Source organism: Pimephales promelas, chromosome 17, assembly GCF_988280905.1.
Source record: "Pimephales promelas chromosome 17, fPimPro1.hap1.1, whole genome shotgun sequence".
Classification (NCBI taxonomy): Eukaryota; Metazoa; Chordata; class Actinopteri; order Cypriniformes; family Leuciscidae; genus Pimephales; species Pimephales promelas.
The window spans coordinates 33,896,978-33,917,931 of record NC_142785.1 but is presented as its reverse complement, the minus strand read 5'-3'; the positions used below and the strand labels follow the sequence as shown (position 1 = coordinate 33,917,931).

General features: G+C 38.5%; 2 protein-coding genes across 2 annotated transcripts in view; one reads left to right on the top strand and one right to left on the bottom strand.

Annotated features, from left to right (window-relative positions):
* Positions 1 to 2,068: 2,068 nt before the first annotated feature.
* hhex (hematopoietically expressed homeobox) lies at positions 2,069 to 7,110 on the top strand. The gene is made up of 4 exons (XM_039651346.2): positions 2,069 to 2,494; positions 4,910 to 5,088; positions 5,248 to 5,298; positions 6,752 to 7,110. The coding sequence occupies exons 1-4, from the start codon at positions 2,176 to 2,178 to the stop codon at positions 6,917 to 6,919; spliced, it is 717 nt and encodes a 238-aa protein (XP_039507280.1). The 5' UTR covers positions 2,069 to 2,175; the 3' UTR covers positions 6,920 to 7,110.
* Positions 7,111 to 20,099: 12,989 nt separating this feature from the next.
* The window catches only part of LOC120462656 (ras-related protein Rab-37), a 5,727-nt gene continuing 4,872 nt past the window's right edge, over positions 20,100 to 20,954 (bottom strand). Inside the window, exon 9 of the mRNA XM_039651278.2 lies at positions 20,100 to 20,954. This exon is cut by the window's right edge and continues 817 nt beyond it. The gene's annotated coding sequence lies outside the window, so the exon portion shown is untranslated.

The window sequence follows — 20,954 nt, the reverse complement described above, 5'->3', positions numbered from 1 at the left end:
TCCTGTACAGTGTGTGTGTGTGTGTGTGTGTGTGTGTGTGTGTGTGTGTGTGTGTGTGTGTGTGTGTGTGTGTGTGTGTGTGTGTGTGTGTGTGTGTGTGTGTGTGTGTGTGTGTGTGTGTGTGTGTTTCACGGCCTCTGGTCTGACGAGGCGCCGAGACTGTGACAGCAGATCAATCCGCAGCAATGATTGTCGAAGATCAAATATTAGCTGTTCCCAGATCAGCCTTTTGTGCATGATAAGTGACATTAGTCCGGGTTTTAAGGCCTGGAAAGAGCTTCAATCAGTCTGTGAGTAGATCAATGAAAAGTGCCTATTCATAGCGTGTTTCATTGTCACTGTAATGGGCTGATTATAATCGAGTAACTCTTTAGAGAAAATATAATTACTGAACATTTCCCGTGTGCAGATGTATATCGACATGCTTTCATTAGCGCGTATCATTTATTTAATCAGTTGTTCCAGTGAATGTTTCTCATGGGTTTATTTTTTATGTCATTTTCTGCTTTCTGACACGAACATTAAAGTTTTGAATTTGTATATTTATTTATTATTGCCTCCCTCATTTTCATGTGCGCGGAAAAGTAGGCTACCAATTAATAAATGTATAAATAAATCTGGAAATAAATACACATGGAAATAAATATACAATGCATATGGAACGCATAAATAATAAATAAAATGAAGAAAAATAACTGTTAAAATAAATATACAAAGTAAATAAAAATAAACAGAAAGTAGGCTAAAACAAAGATAAATTATTTTAAATTAATTATCTGTTTTATGAAGTCATTTATTCCTAATTTAGATTATTTATTATGGCCTCATTTGCACACGGAAAAGTACCAATAAATAGCCTAAATGTATAAATAAATCTGTAAATCAATACATAAAAATAATTGAACGCATAAATAAAATATCCGTAAAAATTAATACAAAGTAATACAAAAATAACGTATTTAAAAACAATTATTTGTTTTAATTGTGTAATTTAATGAATTATTTAAAGTTTTGTCATTGCACTAATTTGCATGAAATAGCGTAAACTTTTACATCATAACATCTTTATTCAAATTAATTTGACTATAATTAAAATACTTACTATGCACTTTAAAATTTAATCGCTATTTTCTTCATCGTCACTGGTGAATTGAATTTCGGGCTGTGAATTACTCCCCTTTTGATTTACTTTAATGTAAAACTCCAACTTCTGTTTTGAGGTAATTTTTTACAGTTCGAGAAAAAAAAAATTTTCATCACAAACTGAATCCTTCATATAGCCTAATGATATAAGCTACACTCTTAGAAGAAAAGGTTCTATATAGAACCTTAAAAGGTTCTATCAGCGCTACGTATTTGGAACCCCTAAAAGGTTCTATACACTCTTAAAAAAAGGGATCCTCTGGGTTCTATATAGAACCCTATAGGGTTCCTTACTTGGCCAATAGAACCTTTTACCAAAAAAAAATGGTTCTATATAGAACCATTTTGGAGTTCCATATGAAGCGGGGGATGGAACCATTTCTGGTTCTAAATAGAACCATTTCTTCTAAGAGTGTATCCAATGAGGCTTTTCTTTAGTTATGCGACTTAAACGAAAATGATGTGAATACTTCGTCATGCTTTTACCAGTAATTTGATTCCGTAACGCGTTACAGTGTGTGTGTGAAAACAAGTTCTGTTTCTGTGTCATAACGAGTTTAATCCTTCATGTGGACCTAATAAAGTGCAATTAAATGATGAGGCTTTGTGTGACTTTAATGAAAATGTTCTGAGAGAGAAACCCTTAAATATCACATTCCGTTACTTGTAACGCGTTACAGCAGTCTGCGTGAAACCGAAATCCTTCTTGCGAGCCTAATGAAATGCTATTGGGCTTTGTGTGATTTTAATAAAAAATGTCTATTCTTCTTCTCTCAGATTCATGAACTCAGTTTCCAGGTGCATCCTGACTTTCCCCATTCATCTCATTCTTCTCGGAGAGCCAATCAGAGCTCGCATACCTGCAGGAAGTTTGACCCGTTACTCTCCTCCCTCAGTGAGGCATCATCACCTCCCTCGCCAGTGACCACACACACACTCACAAACACACACACTCTCACTCACTCACTCAGAACACATGGACGCAGGAGCACAAGTGCACGCGCACTGACAGCAGCCCACCGAGAGCACACAATGCAGTTCCAGCACTCGCACGCGCATCTTTACGCGCCGACGCCCGCGCCGCCCGTCCACCCGACGCCCTTCTACATCGAGGACATTCTGGGCCGGAACGCGTGCGCGTCAGCCCCGCTCGCGCCGACGCCGACCCTGCCGTCCCCGAACTCGTGCTTCACCAGCCTGATCCCGTCCTACCGGACCCCGATCTACGAGCCCACGCCGATACACCCGGTCCTGACGCAGCACGCGCTCGCGGCGACCTACGCGTCCATCTACCCGTTCCAACGCTCCGTCGGAGACTTTACGCACGCGCTGATCCGACACGACCCGCTGGGTGAGACTGAAATCCTTTCTGTCATGTGTTGCTAATGCTGGGAATGTGCTTGCTGATAATATCATGTGCGGTGACATATTGAGGACTCACAAACCAACACTCTTAAAAAATAATTGAAATAAAGCATCTATGCAACCATTAAAGGTGGAAAGGGTTCTTTAGGGCATTAAAAGGTTCTTTACGGCATGTTCCTCACGTTGAACTGAGTACTGAACGATTCTGGAGTGACATCACTTTGTACTTGACAGCTTTAATTTTAATGGGATGTTTTTTTTCTTTTTTTACAGTGAATAATTTGAGTAAAAAGTCTGATTCCGTTACCGCAGTCTGTATGAAAATATCATTATTTGTGTCATGGGCCTAGTGGAGTTGTGTTAATATATTATGAGGGTTTTTGGTTTAGTTTAAGTAATCTGATCCCGTTCATGCATTGCAAAAAACAAAAAACAACAACAAGATGTCTATGTAACATTAACAAGCTGAATCCTTCATGTGGGCATTAGGATATTGTATCAAATTATGATGCTTTGTGTGAATGTTTTGGGGGTGAATAATTCTTCAAGCAGAAACTTTAAAATTAGTAATCTGATTCCGTTACTTGTAACGCATAACCGCATTTATTACAGTTATGAAGGACCTTTAACATCCATGGATCCATTAAAGCTGGAAAATGATTCTTTGGATAGTTCAAATGTTCCTCACACTGAAATTGAACCAGAAATGCGAAATCATCCGTTTGAAAGCTTTATTTTTAAGTGGTTTGTCGCGGTTTTTATTATCATTGAACATTTCTTGCGGCGTAAACACGCAAACCAGCAAAAGTTCTTGTGTAACAACAACAACACAAATATGCTGTGCTTAATTCACTGGCTATTATATTGTGAAATTTCCTGAAAATCGGTTCCGTTTGGCGAAAGAAAGCTCCGATGTGAGGTGTGTTTACCAACAGCTCGTGGTTAATAATATCACCCAGACTGACCGAGGAGGAAGCGCTTCTTGATTTCGAAACTGCAGTTCAAAGCGCATTACTGTGACCCTGATCCTACATATCAACACGGAGGAGTCATGTGTGTGTGTGTGTGTGTGTGTGTGTGAGGAAGACTCCTCAGATGATGATGATGAGGAGGAGGAAGATGAGGTAGATGAGGTTAAACTGCCTGTGTTCAGCAAACCCTGACCCTTTCCGTTCTCTCCGGAAGCCTTGAGTTCTCGATAGGAGTGTGTGTGTGTTTCAGAAGCTGAGATGTTTTCCTGGAGCAGGACTCGTGCGCGCTGCTGATTATTTTATCCACATCCTCAATACACACATATTCAGGAAACACTCGACTTCTGATAGCCGGGATCCGTTTTTTACAGATTGTTCGTTTCCTTTCAATGGGCTGAACCCTTTTAACAGCTCACACAACTGAACACACACTTCAGCCCACACGCAAATCAGAGGTCTGCTTATCAGAGTCTGCTTATGGCAAATATGGTTTAATTCATACAGCCGTTAAACATGTTTATCGTCTAATATATTTGAACAATTCTTCAGGTCATTACACTTTTTTATCACTTCAAAAAATGTAATCACTGGCCAATAAAATTGTTTTATGAACTTCGAGAAACGAATTATCGAGTAGAAGCTTTTCCCAAAACAAAAGCCTAAAAAAAAAACGGAGATCATAGAATTTGTATTAATGCAAATATGATTTGATTAATATATAAACGTGTTTAGCATATGCAGATTTGTTTGAAATAAAATATTATAGGCTACATATATATATATATATATATATATATATATATATATATATATAAAAACAAATCTCTAATTTATGTATATAATATATATAAATTAGTATATGGCTATACATAGAATAGTATACATAAATTTTATTATATTATAAAATTATATTTAGCCTACTAGATCCATACAAAACAATTTTTAAAAATACATTTATATATTTATATGTAATATAGCCTATCTTGAATTGATGCCTGAAGTAAAACAAATATCACGAAGCGTGAAGTTTTATCCCATTCTATCACTTTGAATTTAATTACTGAGCACGACAATATTTAAGAATTTAGAGAAACTTAAAAAAAGAGTCATAATTACAGAAATGTTGTAAGTTTAAATAGATTAAAAAAAAGAAAAGAAAAAAATGTTGCTATACTCAATTTAAAACTGTAAAGTTGTTAGCGCGCGTTCCGAACGGGATGAATCTGGGTTTCCTGTGTGTGTGTGTGTGTGTGTGTGTGTGTGTGTGTTTGAGGATTATTGGACGGATGTTCAGATTAACCAACAGGAAACACATTGGCGGATATTTTGCCATAGTTTCTCTGCTCATAAACTCGAGCTTTCAACGGATGTTCGGCTGTCACACAGAGAGTCCGAGCAGATACTGAGCGTGTGTGTGTGTGTGTGTGTAGGGAAGCCCCTGCTGTGGACACCCTTCATCCAGAGGCCTCTCCACAAGAGGAAAGGCGGGCAGGTTCGGTTCTCCAACGACCAGACCATCGAGCTGGAGAAGAAGTTCGAGACCCAGAAGTATCTGTCTCCACCCGAGAGGAAGAGGCTCGCCAAGATGCTCCAGCTCAGCGAGAGACAGGCGAGCTTATCTTCATCCTCATCTTCACCTTCATCCTCATCTTTATCTTTACCTTCATCTTAATCTTCATCCCCACCTTCATCATCTTCACTTTCACCTTCATCAGGCCCTGCACGAGCGCTTCTCTGATCTGTGTTTTCATGACGTCATCTTTTACAGGTTAAAACCTGGTTCCAGAACCGGCGGGCGAAGTGGAGGAGACTGAAACAGGTGAGGGTCATTTCTCCGCGAAAACACCTGTCTGAAACCTCAAAGAGAGGCTACTGTGATCATAATATTATTAATAATAATAATAATAATAATAATAATAATAGGCCTAATAATAATGAATATTACGATGTTCCTAAAACATAAATAATAATAATAAGACAAAAGGAAAAAAAATACAATCGCCTATAATAGCTAAGGGTGTCTTCTTTTGAAAGTCATAATCTTAATGTCCTTAATGTCCTATTGCAGCTTTATTTATTTTTCTTTTATTATTGTAGCCTATTTTTCATAAGTGTTGTTATTCATTATAGCAATAATTCGTTTTGGTAGTTTTCGTCGCTTGTGTAGAGATTTATAAATATAAATATAACAAATCTCAAAGATATTTTAAACGGCAAAAAAGAAAACATCTACTCGTCAAATTTATAATTTTATTGTTGTAATAGCCTACAAAATCATAGCCTATGTGTTATAATGTTCCTAAAATATAATTTAGTAATAGGATACTAGAAATTCTGTCTGTTCGTTTAAATAAAAAAACAACTAAAATAAAAATAAAACGAAACTCAAAAATATTTCAAATATAGCCTATTATTTTATAGTTGTATAAAATCCTATGTGTTATCTAGGCTAATGTTGCTCAAATATAATTTAGTAATAGGCTAATATAATGTCTGGCTGTTCGTTTGAATAAAATAAATTAAAAAAAAGAAATTAAACGAAAAATATTTCAGACGGTAAAAATATTACTCGTCAAATAGCCTACTTATTAGATATTAATAGCCTACTACATCCACGTGTTATCATTAATTAGAATTTCTGACTGTTCGTTTTAAACAAAAATAACCAAAACAAGAAATAATAAACGAAACGAAACTTTTAAACGGTAATAATTCTACGATAAAATTGTTTTCCTATTTATTCATAATCAGGCCTATTTTTAAAAATTGCAATTATAACTACTAGCCTATCTAATTTCCTACATCTTTACACAAAATATTTACAATTAATATTTAGCTAATCACCAATTAATAGCCAATCTAAAATGTTTTCTTATTTCATATTTATTTGTAATTATTTTATCATTAAGTCAAGTCACATTTATTTATATAGCGCTTTTCACAATACAGATTGTATCAAAGCAGCTTCACAGTGATAACATAGTAGGCTACAACACAGATCAATAATATTGTAATTATGTAATAATAATAATAATGTGTAATAATAATTATGCCTTATATAGCGTAGGCTATACTAAAATATTGACAAATCGTATTCGCCTATCTAAAATGTTTTCTTATTGCCTATTTCTTTATAATTAGGCTATTCATCTTATTTTCAAAAAAAAGAAAAAAAGACGTGAATTAGAAAATAAATTAAATTCACATAAAAGGCTCAAAACAGAATCCAAAGCTCAGTGTGTGTGTGTGTGTGTGTGTGTGTGTGTGAACAGGAGAACCCCGCGAGCGGCAGGAGAGACGCGGAGGACTCGGGCGAGCGCAGAAACTCCGACAGATCGAGTCCCGACGCAACTCGCGACTCCGACGCGTCCGACGACTCCGACCAGGAGCTGCTGGACATCGAAGAGGACTCGATCAACTCCATAAACCCGCAGTTATGAGTCCGTCAGGGCGCGCGCTGTAAATACTGTATCATAGGCTATACTGTACATTTGAGACACAGCGTTAACTTAATGGATGTGTAGATTCTGATCTAGATGTCACGTGATGAAGCTGTGTCTGTGTTGTGGCGGGACATTGTTATGTGTTGTAAATATTGTGTTATTCAATAAACAATTTTTTTTGGGGAGAACGCGTGTCTGTCTGCTATTATAGCCTATTTTTATTTCCACATTCAAATAAAGGAGTGACAAACAATGAAACGGTTTTTAAGTGCATCATTAATAAGGCGAGTGATGTCATTTCCTTTATCTGATGTGAACACAATAGAGCCATGATAAATGATCACTTGTGTTATTAGTTTTATCAGTGTTATTAGTGTTTTATCTGTTCATCCACAATCCTCCTGATGGAGTCATCATGTAAGATTATCTGTTAGTCATTAAAATCAATTAAACTCTATCGCTTCCTGAATGAAACAACAGCTCTGAGATCAGCACAACAGTTTCTGCGCGCTATCAGTCTCTCCAGGACAAACAGCCTCGAGTTCCTGATAATCATGCGGTTAATCATTGGAAAACTGCGATGAATGAGAGAGAGAGAGTTCAATAGCCTCGCGAGAGAGAGTGATCCTGATCCAAAACCAACAGCAGGATCATCGACATCGGCTGAATTGAGCAATGCTTCACAGGTCCGAGAACAGTGTGTGACTGACACCGCGGCATTATTGCGTTATTCGGGGAAAACAAACAAATATCACACAGAAATTGCTAGTAAATAATTACAAACAATTACAAACAAAAGGCACACACTGAATTGAACGTGACAATTTAAAAGTAAAATAAACATAAAAAATAAATATATAAATACAAATGCCTATATACAGATATAATCAAAGAAAAACTATATAAATAAATAATGTTAAATATCATATTATAGTATATGAGTGTGTGTTTGTCTTCAAATAAAAAAAACAAATTAAAATAATATAGGCCTATATAATAATAGAATATATATATATATATATATATATATATATATATATATATATATATATATATATATGACTAAAACAACAATTTAGATAATAATATACATACACTCTAAAAAATGCTGGGTTGTTACAACCCAAATTTGGGTAAAATATGGACAAACCCAAATGTTGGGTTCAAATGTAAATAAAAAATTTGAAGTTGAAAGTGAAAGTTGAAGTTGGGTTAAAATTTTAAATTACATTTTTAACCCAATTGGGCTTGTCCATATTTGACGCAAATTTGGGTTGAAACAACCCAGCATTTTTTAGAGTGTAGAATATAAATATACATCGAATTAAAACGAGTAGTATAGGCCTAATGAAATAATTTTAATTATCTATTTGTTTTGTCTCCACATACAAATAAAAAATCCGATAAAAAATGTAATTATTGTATGATATAGGCTATATATATATATATATATATATATATATATATATATATATAGAGAGAGAGAGAGAGAGAGAGAGAGAGAAATTAAATATATATAAAATGGAGACAAATATTAATAGCTAAATAAACAAAAAAATTATATTTATTAATTTATTTATTTTCATAGCAATTTTATTTTATATAATTTATTTATAATTTATTTTATTTTAACATCCATTCATCTTGTTTTCTTTTACAAAAAGCTTATAGAACATATGGAGACTTTTGCAGAAGTAACAATTCAAAGAAACAAAAGCGACAACAAGATGTCCATTACTGTTCAGATGTTCTTCAGGGTCTCACACTCAAACACACACACACACACACACACACACACACACAAAGCTCAATACCAATATATATATATATATATATATCACGTTCAAGCTGGTTTATTGCCGTCATCGGCTGTCCTCACTGACCCTCCAGTGCCGTTTGGAGACGAGATATTTACGATCTCCCGCTGTTGATGTGAGTTTACACAGTCGCCATTTTACAGCACACACACTGAAGCAGAAACTCATCCTGACCGAGATATAAAAGCCTGAATTAGGCCTAATTGAAAAGCAAATAACACACTCGAGTGCACAATAAGGGTCTGAGTGATGTCCCCCGAGCCGCCGGAGGAATGCCCTCCTCAGCCTCCTCTCCCCGGGCCCGAAGGCCGGCGGTGGGCGGAGCCTCCAGAACAACTGCGCAAATATTGACCCGCGGCCGGACACGCTCGGCTCGGACCCGCGCTGATCGCTCCAGCACAACGATTAGCCGGACTCTTCAGCCTCATTACTGCCCTGCTGTGTGTGTGTTTAAACTCCAATCAGTCTTTTCCATGATGGCAGACTTCTGGGCTCTTAATGGCCTGTTTGTTCCTCAGATGAAAGCGGTTATGAAGGAGTGTGTGATGGAGAGAGAGAGACAGAGAGGGGGAGAGAGACACCAGCCTGATTTATTCATCCTGTTAGTGATACACGTGATAACAAGTCTTCCATTAAAGATTATGGATACAGTGATTAGGCCTTTCCAAAGCAATTAGGGACCTCTCTCTCTCTCTTACTCTCTCTCGCTCTCTCTCTCTCTCTCTGCTGTAGTGACACACACACACACACACACACTGCGACTGTAACAGCAATGAAACGAGCCTGTAAACACAAATGTAATACTTGTTTGTTTTTGGTACACGTTTCTTGAGGGACGTTTCAATGTTTTCAGCTATTTATTGACATTAAAGGTTTTTTAGAATATTAGAAAAAGGGTCTGTGTAGAATTGATCACTGAGAGGTTGTTTGGTTCTGCTATGAAATCTATATTTAAGAGTGTGTAACCAGAGCAAAAGAATATTACTTATGAAATGATACATTTTATTTGAGTTCATCGAGTTTGTCGTCATTATATACAAACTGGTCTATGATCAGTGTTCTTTCATAGCTAAGTAAAAGTGTGTGTGCGTGTGTGTGTGTGTGTGACGTTTCAGGTGAGTGTTTTCACAGCACTTCTTACTCTCAGACATCTTTGGGTTTTTGTCATCCTCGTTCTTCTTTTGTCCTTTATTTTCTCTTCTCTTTCATGGGTTTGTCGTGTTTCAGCGTCACACACACACTCACACACACTCACACACACTCAGCGGCGTCTCCGTGATTCTCAGCGCAAACAGAGACTCATTAATTTATCAGCCTCAGATAAATAGTGTCCATGTACTCAAGGTCGACAGTCACACACACACACACACACACACACACACACACACACACACATACATACTCTCAGACAGACACACACACACACACACACACACACACACACTCTCAGACACACACACACTCAGTTGCTGGGTTAAACCTCATATAACAAAAAACACTTTCAGAAGTACATATTTGCTAGCTGTGATTTGTTATTTTTCAAAAGCAGCTCAAACAGCATTTTAAGCTCCTGTCCCAGTGTGTGTCCCAGTGTGTGTCCCAGTGAAATAAAATATGACAAACAAGACTAAATATAAATATTTATATATATTTATGTATAAATATACATAAATAGATGGATGGATGATAGATAGATACAGTTACAGTAGTTACCATAGTTACAGAAGGTCAGGTGTACAGTAGTTACCATAGTTACAGAAGGTTAGGTGTACAGTAGTTGCCGTAGTTACAGTAGGTCAGGTGTACAGTAGTTACAGTAGGTCAGGTGTACAGTAGTTGCCGTAGTTACAGAAGGTCAGGTGTATAGTAGTTACCATAGTTACAGAAGGTTAGGTGTACAGTAGTTACCGTAGTTACAGTAGGTCAGGTGTACAGTAGTTACAGTAGGTCAGGTGTACAGTAGTTACAGTAGGTCAGGTGTACAGTAGTTACCGTAGTTACAGAAGGTTAGGTGTACAGTAGTTACCGTAGTTACAGTAGGTCAGGTGTACAGTAGTTACAGTAGGTCAGGTGTACAGTAGTTGCCGTAGTTACAGTAGGTCAGGTGTACAGTAGTTACCGTAGTTACAGTAGGTCAGGTCAGGTGTACAGTAGTTGCCGTAGTTACAGTAAGTCAGGTGTACAGTAGTTGCCGTAGTTACAGTAGGTCGGGTGTACAGTAGTTGCCGTAGTTACAGTAGGTCAGGTGTACAGTAGTTGCCGTAGTTACAGTAGGTCAGGTGTACAGTAGTTGCCGTAGTTACAGTAGGTCGGGTGTACAGTAGTTGCCGTAGTTACAGTAGGTCAGGTGTACAGTAGTTACCGTAGTTACAGTAGGTCAGGTCAGGTGTACAGTAGTTGCCGTAGTTACAGTAAGTCAGGTGTACAGTAGTTGCCGTAGTTACAGTAGGTCGGGTGTACAGTAGTTGCCGTAGTTACAGTAGGTCAGGTGTACAGTAGTTGCCGTAGTTACAGTAGGTCAGGTGTACAGTAGTTGCCGTAGTTACAGTAGGTCAGGTGTACAGTAGTTACCGTAGTTACAGTAGGTCAGGTCAGGTGTACAGTAGTTGCCGTAGTTACAGTAGGTCGGGTGTACAGTAGTTGCCGTAGTTACAGTAGGTCAGGTGTACAGTAGTTGCCGTAGTTACAGTAGGTCGGGTGTACAGTAGTTGCCGTAGTTACAGTAGGTCAGGTGTACAGTAGTTGCCGTAGTTACAGTAGGTCAGGTGTACAGTAGTTACGGTAGGTCAGGTGTAGAGTAGTTGCCATAGTTACAGTGGGTCAGGTGTACAGTAGTTACGGTAGGTCAGGTGTACAGTAGTTGCCATAGTTACAGTGGGTCAGGTGTACAGTAATATCTGAGTTTACAGAGTCACGCTGTGTTTAATATGAACAGGAAATATTCCTCTCGTCTCAAACAAGAAACTGGAGTCATAAACGCGACACCGTTACTGTATCAGCGCTGGAACGCCTCAGTCACACACTCTTATCTCAGGTGTGTGTGTGTGTGTGAGAGTGTGTGTAGCAGAGAGAGAGTGAGTTGAGTACCTCGTTCAGGATGGTGAAGTGGAGGAACATCAGACTGTCGTCTGGACATGAAGAGCTGCGGTTCCTCACGGCTGGCTCCTGTCATCCAAGGGTTCAGACACACACACACACACACACACACAGTTGATGAACAGCTTGATGAAGCAAAAGGAAAGACATTTTGAAACAGGTCTCAATTTTATATATACAGTATATACTCAATAAACAGGTTTGTTCAATGACCTTGATTAAGTGACGGACTGCTTTCACACACACACACACACACGAGTTCCAGTCGCTCTGAACGCTTCAGTCGGGGTTTTTCATGTGTGTATTTTTGAGAAGAGATCTTTCTCTCTTGCGCTGTTGACTCTATACGCTGAGCAAATAAATCCTGTGCTTGGACACACACTGAATCACTCACACACACACACCGTAAGGTTTTTCTACTGTACTAACTGTATATTCTATCCCCTTCCCCTATCCCTAAACCGACCCCTCACAGGACACATTCTGCATTTTTACATTTTCAAGAAAACATTACTGAGTGTGATTTATCTGCTGTTTTACTATACTTGTGGGGACATTTGGTCCAATGTAATATAAACAGAAACATACACACTCTCACTCACTCTCTCTCTCTCTCTCTCTCTCTCTGCTACACACACACACACACACAGTTTCCTCAGAAATGCAGGGCTGTGTCTCAGTGATGACAGAGAGAGTGTGTTGTTCAAGGCTCAGCTGTAAGTGCTCGCTCTGTCGTCCTCAGACGATTAATCCGCGGCACAGGAAGTTATTCCTGCATGTATGTTTCCACAAATACTGTTATTGGGAGACTCAGGGCTACGAACAATGGAGGCTAATTTGTTTTGCTTCCCCTTTGGCCCACGGCGGGCTGTGAAAACACAGATGAGAATGTGAGGAAACGCTCTTAAATTAGGGCTGAGGAACGCCGGCCGGCCGACCAGCAGATTCAGTGAACACACACACACACACACACACGTTTAAAACCTCACTTCAACAGCAGAACGAGAGGTTTAGCTGAAGAAGCTCTTCTGGATCAGAGAAGTCTCCTGATGATCAAGTTATTACGAGCTAATAGTGTTACAGGCTTTATGAATCATGATTATGAGCTTAATTAAGTCATAATTAAGATATTAAAAGTCAAAATGACTGCATACTAAACCATAATTATGATAGAAAGTCAAAATTTTTGGCTTAAAATGCATAATTATGACTAGAAGTTGAAACACAGATGAGAATGTGAGGAAACGCTGTTAAATTAGTGTTGAGGAACGCCGAGTGACCAGCAGATTCAGTGAACACACACACACACACACACACACACACACACACACACACACAGCTGAAGGCCTGAAGAAGCACTTCGGTCTTGTAATGCTGAAGTTATTATGAGGTGATGATAGTGTAACAGGCAGAAACAAACTCTTCGAGGTGAGATGATGGCGCCTCTAGAGGAAACACACGGAACTGCATCAGGTGTGTGTGTGTGTGTGTGTGAAACAGCTTTCGAAGGCCATGTCCAGCACATTAGTGTATCATGGTTATCAGCTAAAAACTCATTTATTGATATTCTGTCACACTATGTGAAAATGTAAACTCAAAAAATCATTAAACGTCAAAATGATGACATAATAAGCCATAATTATGATAGAAAGTCAAAATTCTGGCTCGAAAATTAATAATTATGACAGAAAAGTTGAAGTTGACTGTGACAAAATGAGCTAAAATTATGAAAACAATTAAATAAAATGCGTTTCTAGGTTTAGACTGATGGAAAGTCCGCAGCTTTGGGGAAGTGGAGTGTGTGTGAGTGTGTGTGTGTGTGTGTGATCACTGTGAAGAAGATAACGTGTTGCTGCTGTTTCTCACAGTGACTGGAGGAGTCGAGGAGAACAGAGTCGCTCCACTGACCAGATCCTAATCACTGAGCTGAGAAAACACTCTCACACTGACTGCGCCCGCGAGTGTGTGTGTGTGTGTGTGTGTGTGTGTTGTAGAATGACAGCAAGAGAAACAGAGAAATGAAGATGTGTGAGTGTTTAAAAGTGTTATCTCGTCTCTATAAGTGTTATTTTCTGACAATCAGTGTCATTACAGCAGCACCTCACACTCTCATTTCACAATCTCTGAGTTATCATAACTACACACACACACATGATGTTTTGAGATCTTTGCCTCAGTTAAAACACTCAACAACAGCAGCGTCTAATAATAACACACATGAGGTCTCATGCAAATCCTGCACACCAATTCAAACACACTCAAGCACAAGATATGTTTCAGGATATGACATCATACAGCAAATCTCAAAACACCTGTCTGTCTTCAGCTTATTAAGAGCAATATGAAGAATCATAACATCAGTGATGATGCGCAGATGAACGACTGGTTTTCCTGAATTGTCCTGAACTGCTGAAGCCTGGTGTGTGTGTGTGTGTGTGTGTGTGTGTGTGTGTGTGTGTCTGTCTGCTGACCTCATGTTATTTCTGTTCTGTTTCTTATGCAACGATGAGGAGATCCGGCACTCGAGGAGACGCCAGCCTGGCGATGGAGGTCAGAGGTCAAGCGAGGTGGAAGCTGAAGTCTGTCTGCGCTGCGCTTGCAACATCCAGTCAGTGTTTCCAGTGATGAAAGAGAGACACACATTAATATCACACAACCATAAGCAGATACTGATCATATCAGCGATTCACTAACGATAGTCACAGGGAAGCACTTTATACACATCATAATTAAACAATCAGCAATGTTGGAAAAAACACTAAGAACATCATGAACACATTATGGATATGCATGCGCTTTTTAAAAATATGCAGTCGTTTTCCAGTAGAAAAATCAAAGTCAGGATTATTTGAGTATCATTGAGAGACTATTATAGTTATTAATACTTTTTATTTTTATTTTCTTGTTTAATTGTAATTTTAAAGTATTTTTCTTGTATATACTATGTATGTGTGTACATATACACACATATTTTTTAAATATTTATATATTTTTAAATACCAAATTTTAGTGTTCGTTTGAGTTATTTTAGTGCATAAATGACTATTAGAAACACAGTTGTGGTAACTAGATCAAATAAAATAAGTTTAAATGAGTTATACGAGAATTTATATGTATTAATGGCTTTTTAGCTTGTAATCATCCCTCGATTTCATAGGTTGTCGATGAAAGCCTGTAGACCAGAGTGCCTGCGTAGACGGTGAAGGACCCGGGTCGTTTTTGCCGGGAAATTCAAAAGGATGTGACGCCTCCGAAAGTTTATGTTCAGGATAATGCCGGAAGAGACATTTTGTACTATAATGTAAATGTGTCCTGTCGTGTGTTTATCGCGTGCGTCACGTGTTCACGAGCACGAGCATTAAGTTTCTACCAGAGCCCGTCTAACGGAGAGCCTTGGCCCGTTGTGCATCATCCTGGTTGCAGTTCCATTAGAATTCCACTGGAGGTGATCATGAGCGAGAGCAGAATGAATGGGAGTCTATGGGGCTAAACGGCTAAATGTGTCTCTTTCACCTGCTTGTCGTTAAATTAACATAGATTTTATTGTTGATTCCGCAAGTTCAATATAGATTATAGGCCAAAAGTCGAATCAACGAGTACTTATGTCCTTTTGATTTCTTACAGGTTAGGCCGTTGTTGGCCGGATCACGCTAGCATTCTGCTATTGTGTGACGTCATCACAGTTTTGAACGGATTTTTAGAACAGATAAGTGAACTTAAAAATGCAATTTTCAGCTGAGTGTATTATCGTAGCCCTCCCTTTTGAATGCAACTTTCGAATTACTTGACAAAAAATAACATCCTGAGAAAAGCGGATTTATGGGGGTGAAACCCCGTTGACTCCCATTCATTCTGCACTCGACCGCGAGCGCCCCCGCATGGACAGAGACGTGTTACTGCAGCCAGTCCAGAACCCGGAAGTAACTGCAGTTCCACTTAACGGCCACTGGTGTCGCTAATAACACGGGTTTTAACTATAACAACCCTGAATCAATAACATTTACTGGAGAAGCAAAATGATTTAAGACCGGAAAAAGAAAGAAAGTGAGTTTGTGGATAAAACAAGAACAAACATCTGCCAATGAGGTCAGAATTTTTTTCTGATCTGGCAGATATTGGCTTAGGCTATATTTTAAGCAAAAACTCACTTCATTTTTAAACATTTCTCAGGAAACAAGACATAATAGGCCTATATCACGCTGTTTTGCTTCCCTAGTTACCGTATCTTGATTTAAGAATATTTACACTGCTAAAAATAATTTTGTGGTGACGTAAATCCTACAGAAAACAAAAACAAATGAAAAACTAAATTCAAGGATAATAAAAAAAAAACATTTTAGAGTCAATTAAACGTCAGATGAACATTATGTACATTTATTTGATAATAACAGGTAAGTTGTGTGAGCAGTGGCAGTAAAAGAGTGTGTTGTTAGATGTGTGTGTGAGGTAATGTGAACTTCAGGCCTGGATGACGACGCTCGTGTGTTAATGAACGGACAGAATGAACAAGGTGTTTCGTATATACATCTCGTTCAGGTTTTGGTTTTCCCCGCAGGAATGTTTTCCGCGTCGGGAACGGCGAGTGTGTCTTTATTGTTTCCAGCGTGACCTCTGACCACAGCCGATTGTTGTGGCGAAGGGAAAAAGGCTTTCATTTGAAGAACCTTGACTCACACTGCCGTCCATGAGACCTGTTATCATAGCCAACGCTTTACAGGAAACGCTGTTTATCACTTCCTTTCAGTCAGAGTTTGTTTAGGGCTTCGTTGTGTGTGATCAGATTGCAGAAGAGAGAGCGCGCATCGGAGGAGAACACCCACAGGAGCTGCTATCAGGCGACGCATATGTCTGTCTGGACCCAAACACACTCTATCAGAGGACGACAGATCTGTCTGTTGCTCGTGTTCGAGTGTGAGGGATTTGGAAAGAGGGGAGCGTTTCACTTCTGCTTTCTAAATGAGCCGTGAGCGATCAGCCAAGACTGGGTCATTTCAAAACGGCACACTCAAACAGAGAGCGTTCAGAGAAGTGATCTGTCTGCCCGTCTGTGTGTGTGTGTTTAAAGTGCACCGTCAGGGTATTAATGAGTGCTTAATGACACAATGAGACCATACAGAAAAGCAGAACAGACAATCGGACATGTTTAAATCATCTGATCAAACACTGATGCAACATTACCTGTGGATCTATGCAGGTGGAGCTGGTGTGTGTGTGCGTGCTTCGGTAGGCAAGAATTTGAATGTTAAGCACCATTGGCTATCAATAGCCAATCAGCTGTGCCCAATCGACAGCGATGTTATTGAGTTTTATTTATTTCTATTTTTTATTTAACCTTTATTTTGTGTTTTGCGATGTGTGTGATTGTGAGCCTTTTTAATCTAAGACAAATTTCTATCACTGTTTGATTTGAATTAAATACAGAATTTTGTATTTCCAATGTACTTGATGTTCTCCGTTGATTCATCTCAATGGCCGCTGCTCGGCTGACACACCCAAAATCCTTTTGAAACTTTTTTGAGCCAATCAGATGAGGCGTAAATGTCATGCGACTGTTCGCTCAACATCACACATTGGCCTACAGAGTGACGTAACTTCGCCACTCTATTAGCAAAAGCCATAAAAACTGATAAATACACATTAGAAACTTTATCCAGAAAAATACTTAAATTGGTTTTGACACAAATCTGGACTTAATCACGTTTTTTTTGTGTGTGTTGTATACAGTATTGGTCTGATTTGGTCAGAATTTTGAAAATAAAAATAAAAACATATGCAATTATTCAGTTTCAATGTATTATTATGTAGGCATATGTTTGTGTTTAACAAGAAAAAACAATTTCAGTCTATTTCAAAATTTCATTTTTAATTCAATACTTGCCATTTCTTTATAATCCATTCTGAAATTGACTAGTCATTTCTGAGTGAAAAATTGTATTATAAAATTGTCACAGCAGTTTTCTGCTGAGAGAACTGAGAGTCCAGCTTCTTCTGTTGCACTGACTTCATTACGGAATTACGGCCATTCAGAAATATATATTTTCAGATATCAAATTGTCTTGCTAAAGCCGTGCTTCATAATCTGAGCTGGGTCTGGAGTTTGAGAGCATGTTGCTTATTGATATACATATACTGTAGGCACATGCACATCATCCACTGTAAACGTGTGTGTGTGTCAGTAAGCTGAACAGAAAGCATCTCCCCCTGCTGGTCATCTCTGCTGCATCACTCCATCAATCTTCATAAACACAGAGTGTGTTTTATCGCCCCACAACATGCACATCATCCCGGCATTCGGCACAGGAGTATCCAAAGGGAACTCGATTGCATGAGAGGGATTCTCACATATTCTCTGGGAATCGTGTGTGTGTGTGTGTGTGTGTGTGTGTGAGTCTATAATATGGTGCACATAAGTGTGTGTGTGTACTGAATGTGATGTGTGTCTATATGGTGTGTTTGAGTCTATAATATGGTGCACAATGCACGTGTGTGTGTGTGTGTGTGTGTGTGTGTGCTCTTGAGACCCCGCAGTCCTTCAGCTCAGACTCAGGGATCATCTCAAGGCCCGTGAGTCGCCAGATCTTCAGTCAAACTCGATTTAGGCCTCTAAACAAATCAGGACGCTGTTCTGACACGATAAGCTATTCTCTCACATGTATGCAGAGTTTCAAAGGTGAACTATTGATCCTGATGAGTAAACCAAGCCAACTTCATCACACCCACTAATCTAATCAGAGGATTGACAAAGAACACAGTTAACTCCAGAATAAACGCAGTGCAAACACACCCGCTGAGAGACTCGGTTCTCGGAGGAGCTTCGAACGAACCGATTCACTGACTCACTGACTGAACTGCTCGAGTCAGAACTAGAACCGAGTGAACTTGAAGGCTCGGCTTATTATAGATATTAATTTAAATACAAGCAAGTACTTTTATGCCCTTTCCTTCTCGATATTATCATTGTATCAAACATATGAGTATCGTGTGTGCTTTGGCAATGTTAATTTTTTACCTGTTGATTAGTTGACATTAGCCAGTTGTCAGGACAGCGAGGGAGTTTTGATGCTCAGACACCGGAAGCAGCAAAAGTTGGACCGGAAGTGGAGAGAATGACACACGTGTGACCGTGACGGTCAGTGAAGGAGCGAGTCACGACTCACACACAGCTTTACGCTGACAGAATACTGTGGTTGATTAATATAATAACATATCATTATATTTACCTGAGCACCACTAATTAAATATACTAATCGGTACTGTAAATATTATGGGAATTTTTGAAATATATTTTTGAGTAACATTGTGTGTGTGTGTGTGTGAGAGAGAGTGTTTATGTGTGTATGGGAGAGAGAAAGTGTGTGTGTGTGTGAGAGAGAGAGGTAGAGAGTTAGTGTGAGAGAGTGTTTGTGTTTATGTGTGTGTTAGTGTGTGTGTAAGATCATTGACCTCAGAGATGAGAGTCAGCAGAAAGACACAATGCTCTTCGGCTGCTGTTCCTGCTCTACACACACATATCCGTTACAGATGTGAGACATCATGACCTGCAGCCATGAGGAAACACTATTGTTCACACACACACTCTCTCTCTCTCTCTCTCTCTCACACACACACACACACAGTGTCTGAGGAACGCCATCAGATGAGAGTGGGAAATCACAACACAAAAACACAAATAAACAATATCTGCAATTATTATGAACTCATTTCCCCCTGACGCACTGAAGAGGAATTAAACAACAGATAATATGATAACCATTTAGAGAAATAGATTGAAATGTATTAATGGATTACAATGATTGTTTGTCTACATCTAAAGAGAGTTATTTATGAAAGAAACGCCAATCGAGCTCATAGAAACTAGGATTGTGGCGAATAAACTTTGACTTTGGCGACACCATGCGGTGAAAACAAGCGCTGCACATAGAACATTACATTAAATTAAGAACATTTGTTCAATTATTTATTTTCTTATTCAAATGTATAGGTAGTGTGTGAGCCATTTTAAAAAGTAAAATATTAATCAATTTGTTTTGATGGAATTAGATCCAAAAAGGATTTAATAGGCAAAGATAATCTTGTAAAGGTTCCACAAAGACACGTATATGTGAAAAAAAAAAAATACAAATCACGTCATTATGCTTTTACATTCTAGAAATCAATCTACTGATCTGAAATATTAGAAAATCTGTAAATTAAATTTTTCATAGGAATTGTGCAAAATAAAATATTTGCATAGAATAGTGTGAATGAAACACGATCAAACTGAATTTATAAAACATTCTTTTATAACAAAACACATCTGTGAGGAACAGATTCACACAACTGCTCTTTCATAAAGCATCACACACACACACACACACACACTCCAAACACAGGAAAACACCTGAGGACATTTGACACAAAACTGTGCAAAGTGTTTTGATTCAGGAAAACGGATGCATTACAAAATAGCGTTTCATAATTTCATAATAAAATCTGCTTCGGATATAAACACGCAGGCAGGGACACATCATCACAGACGGCCATAAATGCATATTCTCGTAAATTCATTAACAATATTAATTCAATGCAAAGAACAATTCAATCGTTGTACAGCAAAGCAGGAAAAATGCATATTTTCTTGAAATATGATTTGAAATATTGAACTGGTGCATAATATTCTCAGTGGAGATCCTGATATTAATACGCAGCATTAGAGCTCTTCCTCAGCATGAGGTAAACAGGCACAGAAACACTCGCTGATAATATGGATATTAAGCTCGTTAGTGACATTGATCTATTTACTGTGTGATATGTTTTGTGGACACATGAAACCAGGGGTCAAAGTTCAGCATGTTAAAACCAACAAAGCTTTTTCCCTCCATTAACAGTCCTTCAAAAGATGCATTGGAAATCACAAAAAATTCAAAATATTATAGTAGATCTTTAACCAGTGGATGTTTTGGACTCTCTTAAACTCTTCCGGGACACTAATAATTTATGCGCAGAATAAAGGGGCGGGGCCTGGTTGAGTTAGTTAGTAGTGTGTTAAACTGGCGGTTATGGAAAGGGGCGGGACATTTCCCAAACACACTCAGCGCTCGACCAATCACAACACACTGCTCCAGCCGACCAATCGGAGC

What these genes read in the sequence shown, in the direction of transcription:
- hhex (XM_039651346.2), top strand. Translation starts at nt 2,176, where the DNA reads ATGCAGTTCCAGCACTCGCACGCGCATCTTTACGCGCCGACGCCCGCG. An exon ending in GATCCGACACGACCCGCTGG is followed by an intron (nt 2,495 to 4,909) that starts GTGAGACTGAAA and finishes GTGTGTGTGTAG; the next exon opens with GGAAGCCCCTGCTGTGGACA. An exon ending in AGTGGAGGAGACTGAAACAG is followed by an intron (nt 5,299 to 6,751) that starts GTGAGGGTCATT and finishes GTGTGTGAACAG; the next exon opens with GAGAACCCCGCGAGCGGCAG.